At 42.8% G+C, this 16,033-nt stretch overlaps 1 protein-coding gene across 1 annotated transcript; it reads left to right on the top strand.

Moving 5' to 3' along the window:
* The first annotated feature begins 1,493 nt into the window (after nucleotides 1-1,493).
* Nucleotides 1,494-10,366, top strand: LOC140453183 (proteinase-activated receptor 1-like). Its single transcript, XM_072547682.1, has 2 exons — nucleotides 1,494-1,752; nucleotides 8,638-10,366. Exons 1-2 carry the CDS (start codon nucleotides 1,686-1,688, stop codon nucleotides 9,795-9,797), a joined length of 1,227 nt encoding a protein of 408 aa, XP_072403783.1. The 5' UTR covers nucleotides 1,494-1,685; the 3' UTR covers nucleotides 9,798-10,366.
* The last annotated feature ends 5,667 nt before the right edge of the window (nucleotides 10,367-16,033 follow it).

Genomic DNA, 16,033 nt, shown 5'->3' with positions numbered 1-16,033 from the left:
CCCTTCAGAGAACATTGACTTTAAACAGATCCACTTGCCTGCATGTCTGTAATGCAAATCTTGCTAAATGTCTGATTTTCTGCTCCAATGAAAGAGACAGTGTAGGTGGTGAGTAGTGAAAACCATTCTTTCACCACTCACACCAATCACTGGGTCACTGATTTTCAACAAATACATGCAAAATGATAGAAAGGCATGTTTAATTGTGTCAGCACTTGCCTTGTGCCTTAGGGCCTTAACAGCCACGAATTCTGCAATTTCATTGATTTATGAAATCCAACACCTTTTCCATTTGTTTTCAGGGAAAAGAGGTAGAAGTGTTGATGTCACAGAACAAGCATGACTCACCTTTTTAAAATTAATGTACAGGATGTGGTGTCGCTGGCTTTGCCAACATCCAATGCCTATCCCTAATTACCCCTGAGTGGGTGCTCACAAGCTGCCTTCTTGAACTGCTGCAGTCCACATGATGTAGGAGTTCCCCTGTTCTAGCTGTGAAAAGAAAATGTAGAATTCAAGTTGAGGGTCACGGTCATTTTAATAGCCAATGGAAGTGCCATTCTTACTGTGCTGTTGACTTGCAATTCTTCTCACAACAGCTTTGTAATTATTTCCCTGCTAAACTGAATGATAATGTTGCACCGTGACAATTAAAGCAAGTTTGGACCCACATTACATATGGTTAATATGCTGACATTAGTTGTGTTAAAGAAGCACAGAAAGAACATGCATCTGATACATGTGTGCAGTATCTGGACATGAGAAAACCTAGCTGGGCTTTCTGCCATTTTGAAGTTGGAGATGTTAGTACACAATGTGGATGATGTGGGAAAGGGTTATTTCAGGATTCATCCTTAAATCCACAGGGGCATATCAGTATTGAGCCCCTTCATCCTATTCCACTGTGGGAGTCCCCACTGTAGAACTGTAGTGGATTAAGATGGCAGCTCACCATCACCTTCTCCAAAGTAATTAGGGATGGACAATAAATGCTGGCCCAGCTATTGATGTTTACATTTCCCAAATGGATTTAAAACAAAAACTCATACCAGATTATCCTTTTACTCTCTGCAATTTAACGACGGGAAAATGCAGTTTGTCATTGTTGGGTGGTCTCTCATGATGAATGTGGTCCTCGTCACTATGTACCTCACTGTAATGGGCTAACTGCCTTTTAATCTAAATAATCAGAGTTGCAATGACAGACCATTGGAGCAGGTGGGACTTGAACAGGCTCAGAGGTAGGGACACAGCCATTTCACTACAAAAGCCCTTTGAGATGACTTATCCTTGGCCATGTAAGTATTTTATCGAGCATTTTAGTCATTAAAGTGTAGATTCTCTTTGAATTTAACAATACATTGAAAAAAATGTGCATTTATAACCGTTTGTTTTATTTGTGGTTACAGTATGGGATGGTTCACTGGGCGAGCTAGGTACGGCCCCTTTAAGAACACTCCCTAATTACCACTTCATTTAGCCGTGCCCCAGGAAGTGCCGGAATAGCCCACAATTGTATTTCAGAGTGGAAAAGTTTCCAACAGATCTCGCCTGACAACCTCCTGATATTGAAGTTCTAACTGATCTCCCAGAGAGGGGAGACCCTGTGGTGGAGGCTCGGAGGGGGGCGGCTGGAGAGCCGGCCTCCGGATTGTACAGAGACCCCGCGGCAACTTCCACTCGGGATGGGCTGGACAGTTCAGCTTGTGTTGTGGGTCGTCCTGCTCTCCACCATCTCAGCTCTCAACACTGGTAGGAAATCAGTCTGAGGGGAGGGCAGAAGGGATAGGAACAGGGCCAGGATCTATCTGGTACTTGAGCACAGTTAGTGGGACAGAAAACCAGGATCAGATTAGCTCCGAGACAAGCAAAGTCTACTGACCAGAACCAGCCGCTCCCTTTGTGGGAGTTTATCATCTCATACTTTATATTTTCTTCCGTGTACTATATCACAGACTACAGATTGAAAATGACTCTTTATGTCAGCATCATAGTCCCAGTTTATTTAACACAGAAAAGTTTAAAGTAACCAGGACTTTATAATTAGTTTATGCTCATGCTGTCTACTGGTCATAGAGTCATAGAGATGTACAGCATGGAAACAGACCCTTCGGTCCAACCTGTCCATGCTGACCAGATATCCCAACCCAATTGAGTCCCACATGCCAGCACCCGGCCCATGTCCCTCCAAATCTTTCCTATTCATATACCCGTCTAAATGCCTCTTAAATGTTGCAATTGTACCAGCCTCCACCACATCCTCTGGCAGCTCATTCCATACACGTACCACCCTCTGCGTGAAAGGTCTCTTTTATAGCTTTCCCCTCTCAGTGGTGCCAGGTTCCTTGTAAAATATGTTAAAAATAATTGAGTTTTGTTTTACATAGTAGGTTCGGGTGACATTATCCTTTCACCTGTTTATTTGCAAGTTTGCGGGGATGGGCAGTTAGAAATACAGCGGACGAAAAACCAGGCTAGAGAGTGTACAAACTCAAAACTGGAATCAAATCTTTAACTAAATTGCCCCAATAGAATTGCATGACAACAGCATGGAAAGAGGGCACAATAGTGGGGTGGTATCCTGCCATAGTATAGCCCTGAGGTACTGAAATAACTCCACAGAACCTGGTATCCCATCACCAAGTCGTCCTTTATTTACACATAAGTAGTATTTAACACTGGTCTGCTCCCTCAGAACCAGCTCTCAAAAGTGGACAGAATTTCTGACACTCTTGTTTTTATCTGTAAGCCAGGGCTCCCTAATTGGACCAGATTAACAGCCTCAATCAAGGAGCTGTAATTCTGAGAGGTCCACGTGGCTGCCCTCATTACAGTCATTACAGGTACCAGACCTGAAGGAAATTTACAAATTTCTGGTGCAAGATGGTATGTGATATAACTTTTAAAATGCTTTTCCAAATCTAACTGATACCACAGAATTTCTCTACTGATCTTCCACTCTTTGGAGGGTCGGTATGGACTTGTTGGGCCGAAGGGCCTGTTTTCACACTGTAGGAATTCTAATTTTAATTCTAAAATTCAGAGGAAGCACTTGGACTCTTCTGGGTGGCACGATGGCACATTGGTTAGCACTGTTGCCTCACAGCGCCAGAGACCTGGGTTCAATTCCCGCCTCAGGTGACTGACTGTGTGGAGTTTGCACATTCTCCCTGTGTCTGCGTGGGTTTCCTCCCACAGTCCAAAAACATGCAGGTTAGGTGGATTGGCCAGGCTAAATTGCCTGTAGTGTTTGGTGAAGGGGTAAAATATAGGGGGGTGGGTTGACTTTTTTGCAAGTTTGGGCCGAAGGGCCTGTTTCTACACTGTAAGTAATCTAATCTTTACTGATAGCTAAAGGCTTCATATGTTTTTCTATAATTTTCTTTTTGTTGAAAGAAGACAGTTCTCTATTCTCTGCTGCCCGTGATTAGCACAGGTTAGGCTAAGAGTTGAACTGAAATTGTGATAAATGGTTTACTGGAGAGTTCATGGAATGCTCACCAGTTTCTCAGACGAACCTGAACCTTTGGGGTTCTGTATCACAGAGGCCTGTGGGAACTCAGCCTTGGAGTATGTTTAATGTAAGGCCTTACAGATTTCTGATACCAGTAGTTTTCAAGTTATGAGGTTTGAGTGGGTAAAAGATATTGAAGAGTTTGCTCAACAGTGATCCTGTTGATTGGCAGGGCTGACTTAATGGGCTGAATGGCCTCTTTCTGTTCTAATATTCCTATATTCTCCTAGCTGTCATCCTTAGAAAGCAGAGAAATATTTTGGACTAGTCTGCTGTGAACATTCCTGCTTATATTTATGTTTGATAACATCATTCAGAAGCACGTTAATCTCAAAGAATCATAGATATTTTTCAAAGTTTTGCATTCACATTGCCAGGCTCATCAACAGGCCTATCACCAATATTTTAAGCTAATTAATTAACATGTGAAGAGCAGTCACTGTTGATGAACATGAGAAGTAAGCAATGCCACCATAATGGTTAACCTTTGAGGAAACATTGCACAACTAAGTACCATATTTCCTGGAACTTAGAAGGACTAAGGGCTGATTTGATCAAAGTTTTCAAAATGTTAAGGGAAACTGATAAGTTAAAAAGAGAAAGAAACCATTTCCATTATTCAAGGATCTCAGGACCTTTCAGGACTAAAGTTGGGGGGGGGGGGGGGGGGGGGGAGGTGGTGGGAGGTAGTCCCACACCAACAGTCCCAAATGTTTGGAACTATCTTCTATAAATGACAGTTGATGGTGAGTGCATTGTTAATTTCAAAACTAAGATTGATCAATTACTGTTAACCCAAAATATTTGTAGAGTTCAAGTTTGTAAAATAATGAGAGCTATGGATAGAGTTAGTGAGAGTTGTCTTTTCCCAAGGATGGGGATTTTGAGACTAGGGGGCACGTTTTTAAGGTGAGTGGAGAGAGACTTAAAAAAGACATGAGAGGCAATTTTTTTTACACAGAGGGCGATTCGTGTATGGAGTGAACTTCTGTCATTTGGATAAGTATATGAATAGGAAAGGTTTGGAGGGATGTGGGTCAGGAGTAGGCAGGTGGGACTAGTTTAGCTTGGGATTATGTTCAGCACGGACTGGTTGGACCAAAGGGTCTGTTTCTATGCTGTATAACTCTAAGACTGTATTTGGGGCAAAAAGGGATGTAAGAAATAATCTCACAGAATGGTGGAACAGACCCATGGGGCTAAAAGGCTTCTGTAGTCCCATTTATGCGACAATGATGCTGTGACTGCATTCAGATAAACATTCTTTTCATCCAGTTTGGTGGTGTTGGTTGTTCCCAACACTGCAGAATTCCCCTTCTCTTCTCTAGATATCACTTTACCGTGTTTTATATTTACAGGAAGACACATATATCAGTTGGTTTAATGTTTTATATAAAATGTGGCAACTTTGATAATTTAGCAGTCCATCAGCACTACATTGAAGTGATACCAATTCCAGTTTCAAACCTTGAAATGGGCTGTGAGAAACCTTCTCGCAAGAATACTCCAACTTACTGAATAAATCTTGGCAGCACAAGAGGTATTACATGCAATGTGAGGTGATGCATTTAGGCAAGTCTAATTCTAGAGCAGTGATCCTATTGATTGGCAGAGCCTTGGGAAAAGTTGATGGGCAGAGAAATCTGGGAATGCAGGTCCATTGTGCCCTGAAGGTTGCTGCACAGGTGGATAGAGTGGTCAAGAAGGCATATAGTGTGCTTGCTTTCATTGGACGGGGTATTGAGTATAAAAGCTGGCAAGTCATGTTAACATTGTACAAGACATTGGTTCGGCCGCATTTAGAATATTGTGTACAGTTCTGGTCACCACATTACCAAAAGGATGTGGACACTTTGGAGAGGGTGCAGTGAAGGTTTACAAGGATGTTGCCTGCTATGGAATGTGCTAGGTATGAAGAGAGGTTGAGTAGGTTAGGTTTATTTTCACTAGAAAAAAGGAGATTGAGAAGGGACCTGATTGAGGTTTACAAAATCATGAAGGGTATAGACAGGATGGATAGAGACAAGCTTTTTCCCAGGGTGAAGGATTCCATAATGAGAGGTCACACTTCAAGGTGAGAGGTGGAAAGTTTAAGGGGGATACCCACGGCAAGTACTTCACACAGAAGATGGTGGGCATCTGGAACGCATTGCCAGCAGAGGTGGTAGAGGCAGGCACGGTAGATTCATTTAAGATGCGCCTGGACAGATGCATGAGTAGGTGGGGAGCAGAGGGATACAGATGCTGAGGAATTGACCAACAGGTTTAGACAGTACATTTGGATTGGCTCAGGCTTGAAGGGCTGAAGGGCCTGTTCCTGGGCTGTAAATTTTCTTTGTTCTTTGTTCTTTTGTTCATTGTGCCTAGCACATCAACTAAAGCTATTCGCTTTCCCTGTCTTTTATCTTTTGATAGGCCTCTTCAAAAAATTGTACAATTCTATTTCACTCACTCTGGAATAGATGGGCAAATCCTAATTGTTTTAAACGTAAGACTAATACAGCTACTCCCTGCATTTACACAAAAATGTTTTGATCATGGTTATTCACAGTTTGGAATTTGTCTGTCAATAGTTGCCATGATATATTGCACAGGTGCATGTTCATGCAAGTTGTATTAGCAGTTGGCGAGAAATTATTCCCCAAAATATTTAAGTTTGTATGTTCCACATCCTGGTATGTCTTGTCAGTTCACTCCTGAGACTTATTTGTAATATTGTGACTTTTGTCATAATAGATGAATGGAATCAAGGTTTAGAAAAATATTGAGGAATTGTAAGATGAATAGGGAAAGAAAATTTTCATTGTTTGAGGAGTTAGTGATGAAGCAACAGCAATTTAATGTAGCCAGTGAGAAAGTGAGGAGACGGGAATTTTTTTTTTTCTGCACGATTGTAAGACTCCAGAACAGTTTGTCACAGGGGTGGAGACCAGTGAATCTTTTGAGAGCTGGGCAGATAAACATTGCAAGTCGAAGATAATACAGGGCTACAGGATGAGAATGGAACAATGGGATTCGTTTTGGATTGCTGTAGCAAACTTCCAATTGTTACTTCAAGGACTGAGCTGAATTGATTCAACAAATGAGACATTTTAAAATATACCACAACTGATGGGAAGGAGCTTTCAAAAAAAGCCAGGATATGAAACAAAACATTTTATTAATTCATAGTTTTAATCATTACTTCTTTACTAATTTCTTATCTTGAGCGAAGACAAGTTGCTATCCTGATCTGGTCTGGCCTGCATGTGACTCTAGACCACATTGCAATACGGTTGGCTCTTTACAGACATCTGAAATGACCCAGCAACCCATTCAGTTGTATTCACTGCTAAAAGGTCTTAAACATGGAAACAACAGAAGCAAACACAGTCCTACAGTCTCAAGAAAGTCCCCATAACTAATATCTATGATCTAGCGCCAAGATTGGGAGAGCTGTCCCATAGACTGGTCAAACAAAAATCTGACAAAGTTGTACACATGGAATAATACCTTCGAAACAACAACCCTGTCAACACCATCACCATACCTGCATATGACCACTTCCGCTGACAGAACAGGCTCAGCAGAAGTGAAAGCACAATGGTATACAGTCAGGAGAGGGGTTGTCTTGGGAGTTCCCAACATTGACTCTGGACCTTATGAAGCCCCATGACTCCCAAGTCAAACATGGACAAGGAAACCTCCTGCTGATTACTATTTACCAACCTCCCTCGGCTGATGAATCAGTATTCCTCTATGTTGAACAGCATGTGGAGGAAGCACTGAAGATATCAAGGGCACAAAATATACTCAAGGGCAGAGAATGAGGAATTTTAATGTCTATCATCAAGAGCAGCTGGACAGCACTACTGTTGATTGGGCTGTTGCAGTCCTAAATTACCTTTCTGCTCAACTAGTCTATAACTGGTGGCGAAGGAACCAACAAGAAGGAAACACATGGAAAAAAGGAGCTTGAATAGGCCATTCAGTCCTTTGAATCTGCTCCACTATTCAATATGGTCACGGTTGATCATCTAATTTAGTACCCTCTTCCCACTTTCACCCCATACTGTTTAATCCCTTTAGCCTATAAACTAGATCTAGATTCATCTTGAAAATATTCAATGGTTTGGCCTCAACCGCTTTCTGTGGTAGAAAATTCCATGGGCTCGCCACTGTCTGATGAAGAAATTTCATCACATCCTCACCAACCTGCCTTCTATTGATGCACCTTTTATAACAACATCAGGAAGAGACACCACTGTTCTGGTGGAGATGATGTCCTGTCTTCACATTGATGCTCTCCACCATGTTATCTGCCACTATCACCATACTAAATGGCAGATCTAACAACTCAAGATCTGGCATCACAATAAACTGGATGAATTAGTTGCACAAACAGATAATAATGGATAGTGGTGGTCGAGGCTCCAATTTCTTTCCACTATACACCCCAGGAATCTCTCCTGTTCTTATTGCCTGCTTTGGAAGGATTTGCTCGTTGACACGCCATCTATTTGGCTGTGTTATGAAGGCACCATCCTTGATCATCAAGTCCTGATGTTGGACTTGAAGCAGAAGTTTCTCGCTCACAGATAGGAATGCTACTTACTGCACCACCCAGCCTCTGCCTTGCCGACCCAGGGAAGGATATACTTTCCATTGCGGGTGATTGCAACACAAATGTTCATGCAATGTGCGGTGATTCTGTCAAAGAGATTGTATTATTATGTGAAGTCTTGAAGACAGTGAGGCAATCTCATTGAAATAAAGCTCACAAAAGGGTAGTAACAGGCTGAATGCTGTGAGTCCAGATGAGGAAAAATGTCTTCAGTTAGAAAGTTGTGGTCCTTTTTAAACTCTTATGGCAGAGGTCTGGGCACAGTGAACATTCGGACAGTAAGGATTAGTATGGCTGAAAATAGTAGATTTTCGAGCATTATGGACACAGGCAGGGTGGGGGTGGGGGAGGTGGATAGCAGTGGGAACAGGACAAAATATTAATATAAAGGTTCATCCCATGATCCCATTGAATGATAGAGCAGGCATAAGGGGCTATGAGATCTTCTCCTGCTCTTCTTTCTTCTTTCCTTAATAGAGTGTTAAATTGAATACTTAATTAATATTCTCTTATTTTTCAGATAAGATATCAAGACATAATGTCAACAACATAGCCAAAAGCTTTGCTGGTAAATTTGGAATTCAGAGGAACAATAATGTGAACAGGATCAATAATTCACAGCAGAACATATCAGGATTTTTACCAAGAAATGGACTTAATATTACGCACCTCTCGCAACCTTCAGTCATCGAAGTGAGAGTTTCTGATACAGCAAAACTGTACCTAATGGGTTCCTGGACAACTATAGTGATTCCTTTTGTTTATACCTTTGTGTTTACTGCAAGCTTGCCTCTCAACCTACTGGCAATCTTAATATTCACCCTGAAAATGCAATTGACAAAGCCAGCTGTAATTTACATGATGAACTTGGCATCAGCAGATTTGTTATTTGTGCTGATGCTGCCTCTAAAGATCACTTACCATTTTTCTGGCAATAACTGGGGATTTGGCTCTTTCCTCTGCCGATTGGTTACTGGTGGTTTTTATGCGTATATGTACTGTTCAGTGCTGCTGATGATGTGCATAAGTATTGACCGATTTCTCGCTGTAGTCTATCCAATACGATCTGCTACCTGGAGGACCCGGGGGCGTACAGTTGTAATTTGCCTTGTGGTGTGGCTTGTAGCTATTGGTGGTGTCCTCCCACTATTCCTTACTGAGCAAACAGTGTATGTCACTGAGCTGGGCATTACAACCTGCCATGATGTGCTACCCCTCTCCACCTTACAGAGCTACTCTGTCTACTATTTTCCCACTTTGTGTTTTCTGCTGTTTGTAATTCCCCTGCTTGTGACTTCAGTCTGCTATATATGTATTATCTCAACCCTTCATTCAGCAAATGAGACAATCCAGTTTGGAAAGTCACATGGTTCTTTTCTTGCAATAATTGTGCTTTCTGTGTTTATTGTTTGCTTTGCGCCAACGAACATCATCTTGCTCATACACTATCTTCATTTTTATCTTGCAGCAAGTGATTCGCTCTATTTTGCATACATGCTGTGTGTGTCTATAGGCAGTATTAGCTGTTGCCTTGACCCTTTGATTTATTACTATGCCTCATCAATCTTTAAGAGCCGATTACAAAATCTCCTTTATCCTACGGAGTCTAACAGTAGTCAAAATAAAAGACAAGCAATTCCCAATCATTGTCATTACACTAAAGTTGTTAACACAAATTAATCAAATGATGTATATGTGCTAATTTATTTTTGATAATGTTACAAAGCAAAATTGATTTATGGATAGCATTGGGCAGTTGGAAGAGGTCCAATTCATCTGTGTTGCTCTTCATACTCCTTTCTCTGTGTGTACCTGTGGACATAGCTTTTAGAAGTATCGCTGAATGAACTTGAGACTTAATTTTGTGATGATTCTAATAAGCTCTGTGTTTTAACCTTGACAAGTTTGGCTTATACCTCTGTTAAATTCAGACCACATTATTATGAGTAATTCAATTATTGACAATTGCTGATGTTATAGGCATTTTGCCCATATGCCACAAAGTAATAACCCACAGACTGAACCAAATTAAATTGCTATCTAAGAACAACAGGGAAGTTAACCATAGTGTAGTTTGCTCATGATACTGCTTTTAAAGCTGTGGTCACGTAAATTCCATTCTGTTGTGTGTCTTCATTCTGCCATCCTTTTAAGTTTGTGATTCATATGGATTGTAATTCAGTCATGAATTTCATGAGCTGCAAAAATCACTCACTTTATGTTTTGATGGAAATAAACCGTTCTTTTCACTTGGCTTTTCAGTATTGTCTTTATTCTGAGTCCGTTAGCTCAACTGGCTGGATGGTTGGTTTGCAGCGCAGAGTGATACTAACAGCAGAGATTCAATTCCAGTACTGGCTGAGGTCACCATGAAGGTCCTAGTTTCTCAACCTCGCCCCTTGTCTGAGGCATGGTGATTCCTGCGATTAAATCACCATTGTCATTGAAACATACAGAACACTGCACGGCTTGGATAGAGTGAACATGGAAACGTTTCCACATGTGGAAAAGACTAGGTCCTGAGGGCATAGCCTCAGAGTGAAGGGCTAACCCTTTAGCACTTACATGACAACAAATGTTCTCAGCCAGAGAGTGGTGAATCTGTGGAGCTCATTGCCACATAAGATTATGGAGGCTAAGTCATTGAATGTATTTAAGACAAAGATAGATAGTTCTTGTTTAGTAAGGGGATAAAAGGTTAAAAAAAGGTAGGAGAATGTGGTTAATAAACATATTAGCTCTGGTCAGATAGTGAAGCAGACATGGTGGAGTGAATGGTCTAATTTTGTTCCTTATGGTCTTAAGGTCTTTCTAATGAAATAGCTTCCCCATGGTCCTCTGGGACTATGATGACTTTTCCTACTCAGAATCAATTAAGAAAGTTTTCATTTGATGTGGAATATGCAAAGTAACTTACAAAGGCTCTGCATCTAAAATATTTAATAGATACAGACTGTCACCAGAAATCTATTGTACAATGACCAGAGAGCAGTGACAATGCAAACCTACAGGCTGAAAATTAAACAATACCAAAACCTGGTATTTACAAAAGGAAATAAAATGACACTTCAATAATATTATGGTTTTGTCTGAGCTTCTGTACAATGTGAGATTTGTTCTGATGAAAAGCTTTCAACCTGAAATGCTAACACTATATCTGCCTGAAAATTCCATGTGGCCTGCTAAGTACATCAGCAGATTTGCATCTGCACTACTTTGCTTTTCTGTTTGTGATTTACTGAGGTAGGGTGGTATCTACCCAGCCCTTGTGCAATGTGAGCATGGTTGGAAAAATCAGGTGAGCTGCCTTGCGAGAAGTTTATTGAGAGTAAAATATCACATATTCCGTCCAGGCTTTGAACAAAAGGCACCATTCTCGCCAGTGAGCAGCAAGAGGCCCATTTGCATGGATTATCTCTCAGTAGCCTCATTATTACTTCATCTCACCACATTGATGGACACCGATGATTCCTAATATGAAGATCAGTATTATTACCTGTCGACTCCAGCTCACTGCTTGCTCCTCTGCTCCTCCATTTTGGACACCTGGCACCAGCATCTCAGAGCATGGTCCATGAGCATCAACTACATGTAACCCTCACACAGGCCTTTGTATTCAATACATTGTCATTGCACCTCTCCAATCCAGTTATAGTAAGGTTCTGCACTTCAACACTGCACTTTGCAATGAGAAGTATCAGTGCAGTCCAATGTTGCTGCAAAGACCCCCAGCTCATGGTTTGGATTGGCTCCATCTCTGGGATCTTCACTTACTCTCTTGGCACTCATGCAGTTTGGATCTGCTTCAATGCTCATGGCATCCTTGCCTTGCCTAACCTTTGTGTTATTCTGCCTCAGTGCTAACAGGCTCACTTTTAGCTTAGCTTGGCTTTAGCACAGACTCAAAGAGAAGCAGTTGATAAGATGATTAGATTCCCTACAGTGTGGAAACAGGCCCTTTGGCCCAACAAGTCCACACTGACCCTCCGAAGAGTAACCCACCCAGACCATTTCCTTCTGAGTAATGCACCTAACATCATAGGCAACTTAACATGGCCAATTTACCTAAACTGCTCATCATTAGACTGTGGGAGGAAACCTACGCAGACACGAGGAGAATGTTTAAATTCCACACAGACATCACCCAAGGTTGGAATTGAACCCAGATCCCTGGTGGTGTGAGGCTGCAGTGCTAACCACTGAGCCACCGTGCTGCCCCAGTTGTCAATTGTCATCAGTCACGGGAATGGACATGTTGCTGTACAGCAGCATTATATGTACATCTCATACCTGCATTATGTGCCAACTGTGTGTATGTCAAACACACTGTGTGTGCTTCAACCAAATATCTCAAAGTCTAAGGGTAGTAGTCTTCAGTAAGGGCAAGTGCTCCCAGGACAGTATATGAAAAGCAGCATCCAATATCAGTGCAGGGTTTTGGGCACGGTCAGCACTTGAGGCAGCCACAGTGAGGATCCTCTTCTCATAGGAGATGAGGGATTAAATGTCCAGCACCGTACCAACCATCCTGGTCCTTCTACCCTCTTGTGGGCTGTTTTCCCCTGCAATGAGACAAAGGGAGACAAGTGGCTGCCACAGCTATTAATGTGGGTGCAAGTGGGGGAAAGAAGGTGAGGTGTCCCGAGTGAGAGAGTAAGTGGGTAGAAGCACCAGAGGTAGTGCAGGGTTAGTGGCATGGGGGTTGGAATGAATAACAGCAAGTCAGGGAAGATGTTACATGTGACAGTGAGAGTGGTACAGTATGTGCCTTGGTGGGAAATGGATGAAGTAGCAGAGATAGAGTGAATGTAAGGTAACAGAGAGATGGCATTACTTACCCTGCACAGCAGAGAAAGAATTTGACCTTCAGTAACATTGCTAGGTGTTCTTCTGGACAGTTGAGACCACACTGATCTGGATGCCAATCTTGGACAAGCCTGGCAGGGCCTGGTGTAGCCTTGTTGGCTGCTCCTTGCAGAAAAAGACAGGTCTCCTATGCTCTACACTGTCCTTCAGGACCCCCAGGCCCCATGTCTGTGAAGTGACATGGCAATTTCTCCTTATCTGCAATTTCGGGGATAAATGGTCCAAACTGTGCAAGACCTGGAGAATTGTGTGCAGTTTTGGTTGCCTCACTTAAAGAGAGATGTGATTGCACCAGAAGAGGTTCACTAGATTGATTCCAGAGATGAGGAGTTACTCTAATGACAGATTGAGAATAGTGGATTTAGAATAGTGTGATGAGATCTAATTGAACTTTGTAAGATGCGAAAGCAGTTTGAAAAAGTAAACATAGAGAGGTTGTTTCCTCATGAGGGGTGAGCGGTACGGTGGCACAGTAGTTAGCACTGTTGCCTCACAGCGCCAGAGACCTGGGTTCAATTCCCGCCTCAGGCAACTGTCTGTGTGGAGCTTGCACATTCTCCCTGTGTCTGCGTGGGTTTCCTCCCATAGTCCAATGATGTGTAGGTTCGGTGATTTGGCCATGCTAAATTCCCGATAGTGTTAGGTGAAGGGATAAATGTAGGGGAATAGGTCTGGGTGGGTTGCTCTTCGGAGGGTAGATGTGGACTTGTTGGGCCGAAGGGCCTGTTTCCACACTGTAAGTGATCTAATCTATTCTAGAACAAAAGGTCATGGTTAGAGGGAAGCAGCTTTATAACAGACATGAGGAGAAATATATTCTTTCACAAGGTCATGAATCTGTGGAACTCACTCCTTCACAGTATGCTGAATGCTGGGAGATTGAGCAAATTGAAGAAGGAGAAATACAGATTTTAATTAGTAATGGGTTGAAGTGATATGGGGAGCAGACAGGAAAGTGGGGTTGAGGCCAATTTGAGATCAGCCTTGGAAAAGCAGGTTTGAGGGGCTGAATTGTCTGCTCCTGTTCTGAGTTCTCATGTTATTAGTTCTGGGCTGCCAATGTTTGACCAGGTCTTTTAAAGGTGTGCCTGTGCCAGGAATTCTGGGATGTCCAGGCTATGTCGAGTACTTCCACCTATGGAGAGTGGGAGAATTGGGCTAGTATCAAATGAATGGGTGCCACAGGGGCATTGTACATAATTAATGAGCTGAGTTTGGGATGATAGTGTGAAAAACCTGCCAGGCCTCATGAAGAGAAATCCTCCATGAGACTGAACAAAAATGACACTTAGCAAGTTTCTGTTAAGATTCAGTCCACAGTATTTGACCACACTGGATAGGTGTAGCTCATTAAATATAAAATCTCATGAATTGATTGGCCCCTTGAGACTGCTGTGCAATTCAACATGATCATGGTTGTTCATCTAACTGAGGTTTTGTTCCCATTCTCTTTTCATATCCTTTGGTCCCTTTAGTCCGAAGAATTATATTTATATCTTGTCTTGTACCTCATATGTGGTGGACAGGCTTAGGAAGACAGGATGTGAGATACTTGCTGTAGGATTCCTAGCACCTGACCTGCTTTTGTAACCACAGCATTTATATGGCTACTTCAGTTCAATTTCTGGTTAAAGGCAATGTCTAGGATATTGATAGTGAGGTACTCAGTGATGGTAATGCTACTGAATATCAAGGAGTGCTAATTAGATTCTCTCTGATGTAAATTTACTTGCTACTTATCAGAGCTGAAAATATGTTGCTGGAAAAGCGCAGCAGGTCAGGCAGCATCCAAGGAACAGGAGAATTGACATTTCGGGCATGAGCCCTTCTTCAGAAATGAGGAAAGTGTGCCAAGCAGGCTAAGATAAAAGGTAGGGAGGAGGGACTTGGGAGAGGGGCGTTGGAAATGCGATAGGTGGAAGGAGGTTAAGGTGAGGGTGATAGGCCGGAGTGGGAGTGGGGGGCGGAGAGGTCAGGAAGAAGATTGCAGGTTAGGAAGGTGGTGCTGAGTTCGAGGGTTGGGACTAAGACAAGGTGGAGGGAGGGGAAATGAGGAAACTGGAGAAATCTGAGTTCATCCCTTGTGGTTGGAGGGTTCCTAGGCACAAGATGAGGTGCTCTTCCTCCAGCCATCATGTTGCTATGGTCTGGCGATGGAGGAGTCCAAGGACCTGCATTACCTTGGTGGAGTGGAAGGGGGAGTTGAAGTGTTGAGCCACGGGGTGGTTGGGTTGGTTGGTCTGGGTGTCCCAGAGGTGTTCTCTGAAACGTTCTGCAAGTAGGCGGCCTGTCTCCCCAATATAGAGGAGGCCACATCGGGTGCAGCGGATGCAGTAAATGATGTGTGTGGAGGTGCAGGTGAATTTGTGGCGGATATGGAAGGATCCCTTGGGGCCTTGGAGGGAAGTAAGGGGGGAGGTGTGGGCACAAGATTTGCATTTCTTCCGGTTGCAGGGGAAGGTGCCGGGAGTGGAGGTTGGGTTGGTGGGGGGTGTGGACCTGACGAGGGAGTCACGGAGGGAGTGGTCTTTTCAGAATGCTGATAGGGGAGGGGAGGGAAATATATCCCTGGTGGTGGGGTCCATTTGGAGGTGGCGGAAATGACGACGGATGATACGATGTATATTGAGGTTGGTGGGTGGTAGGTGGGGTGGGGTTGCTACTTATCAGCCCAAGCCTTTACTGCATTTGGACATGGACTGCTTCGGTATGGACTTGTGAATTGTGCAATCTCTGGTGACCCTCCCCACTTCTGACCTTATGTTGGAGGGAAAATCATAGATGAAGCAACTGAAGATGGTTGGGCCTAGGACACTACCCTGAGGAACTTATGCAGAGATGTCCTGGAGCTGAGATGACTGACCTCGAACAACCATAGTCATCTTCACATGTGCCAGGTATGACTCCAAACAACAGTTTTCCCCTAATGCTCATTAACTTCAGTTTTGCTGAAAATAGACGCATTTCATCAAAGCTTTTTGTTTTGCTCTCATCAGGACGATTCACACGAAATACCGAAGTAAAATGGAAATAACAGGCATTCTTACTAG

This window comes from Chiloscyllium punctatum, chromosome 2 (assembly GCF_047496795.1).
Source record: "Chiloscyllium punctatum isolate Juve2018m chromosome 2, sChiPun1.3, whole genome shotgun sequence".
Taxonomy (NCBI): Eukaryota; Metazoa; Chordata; class Chondrichthyes; order Orectolobiformes; family Hemiscylliidae; genus Chiloscyllium; species Chiloscyllium punctatum.
This window is presented reverse-complemented; position numbering and strand designations above follow the sequence as displayed.

What these genes read in the sequence shown, in the direction of transcription:
- LOC140453183 (XM_072547682.1), top strand. Translation starts at nt 1,686, where the DNA reads ATGGGCTGGACAGTTCAGCTTGTGTTGTGGGTCGTCCTGCTCTCCACC. An exon ending in CATCTCAGCTCTCAACACTG is followed by an intron (nt 1,753 to 8,637) that starts GTAGGAAATCAG and finishes CTTATTTTTCAG; the next exon opens with ATAAGATATCAAGACATAAT.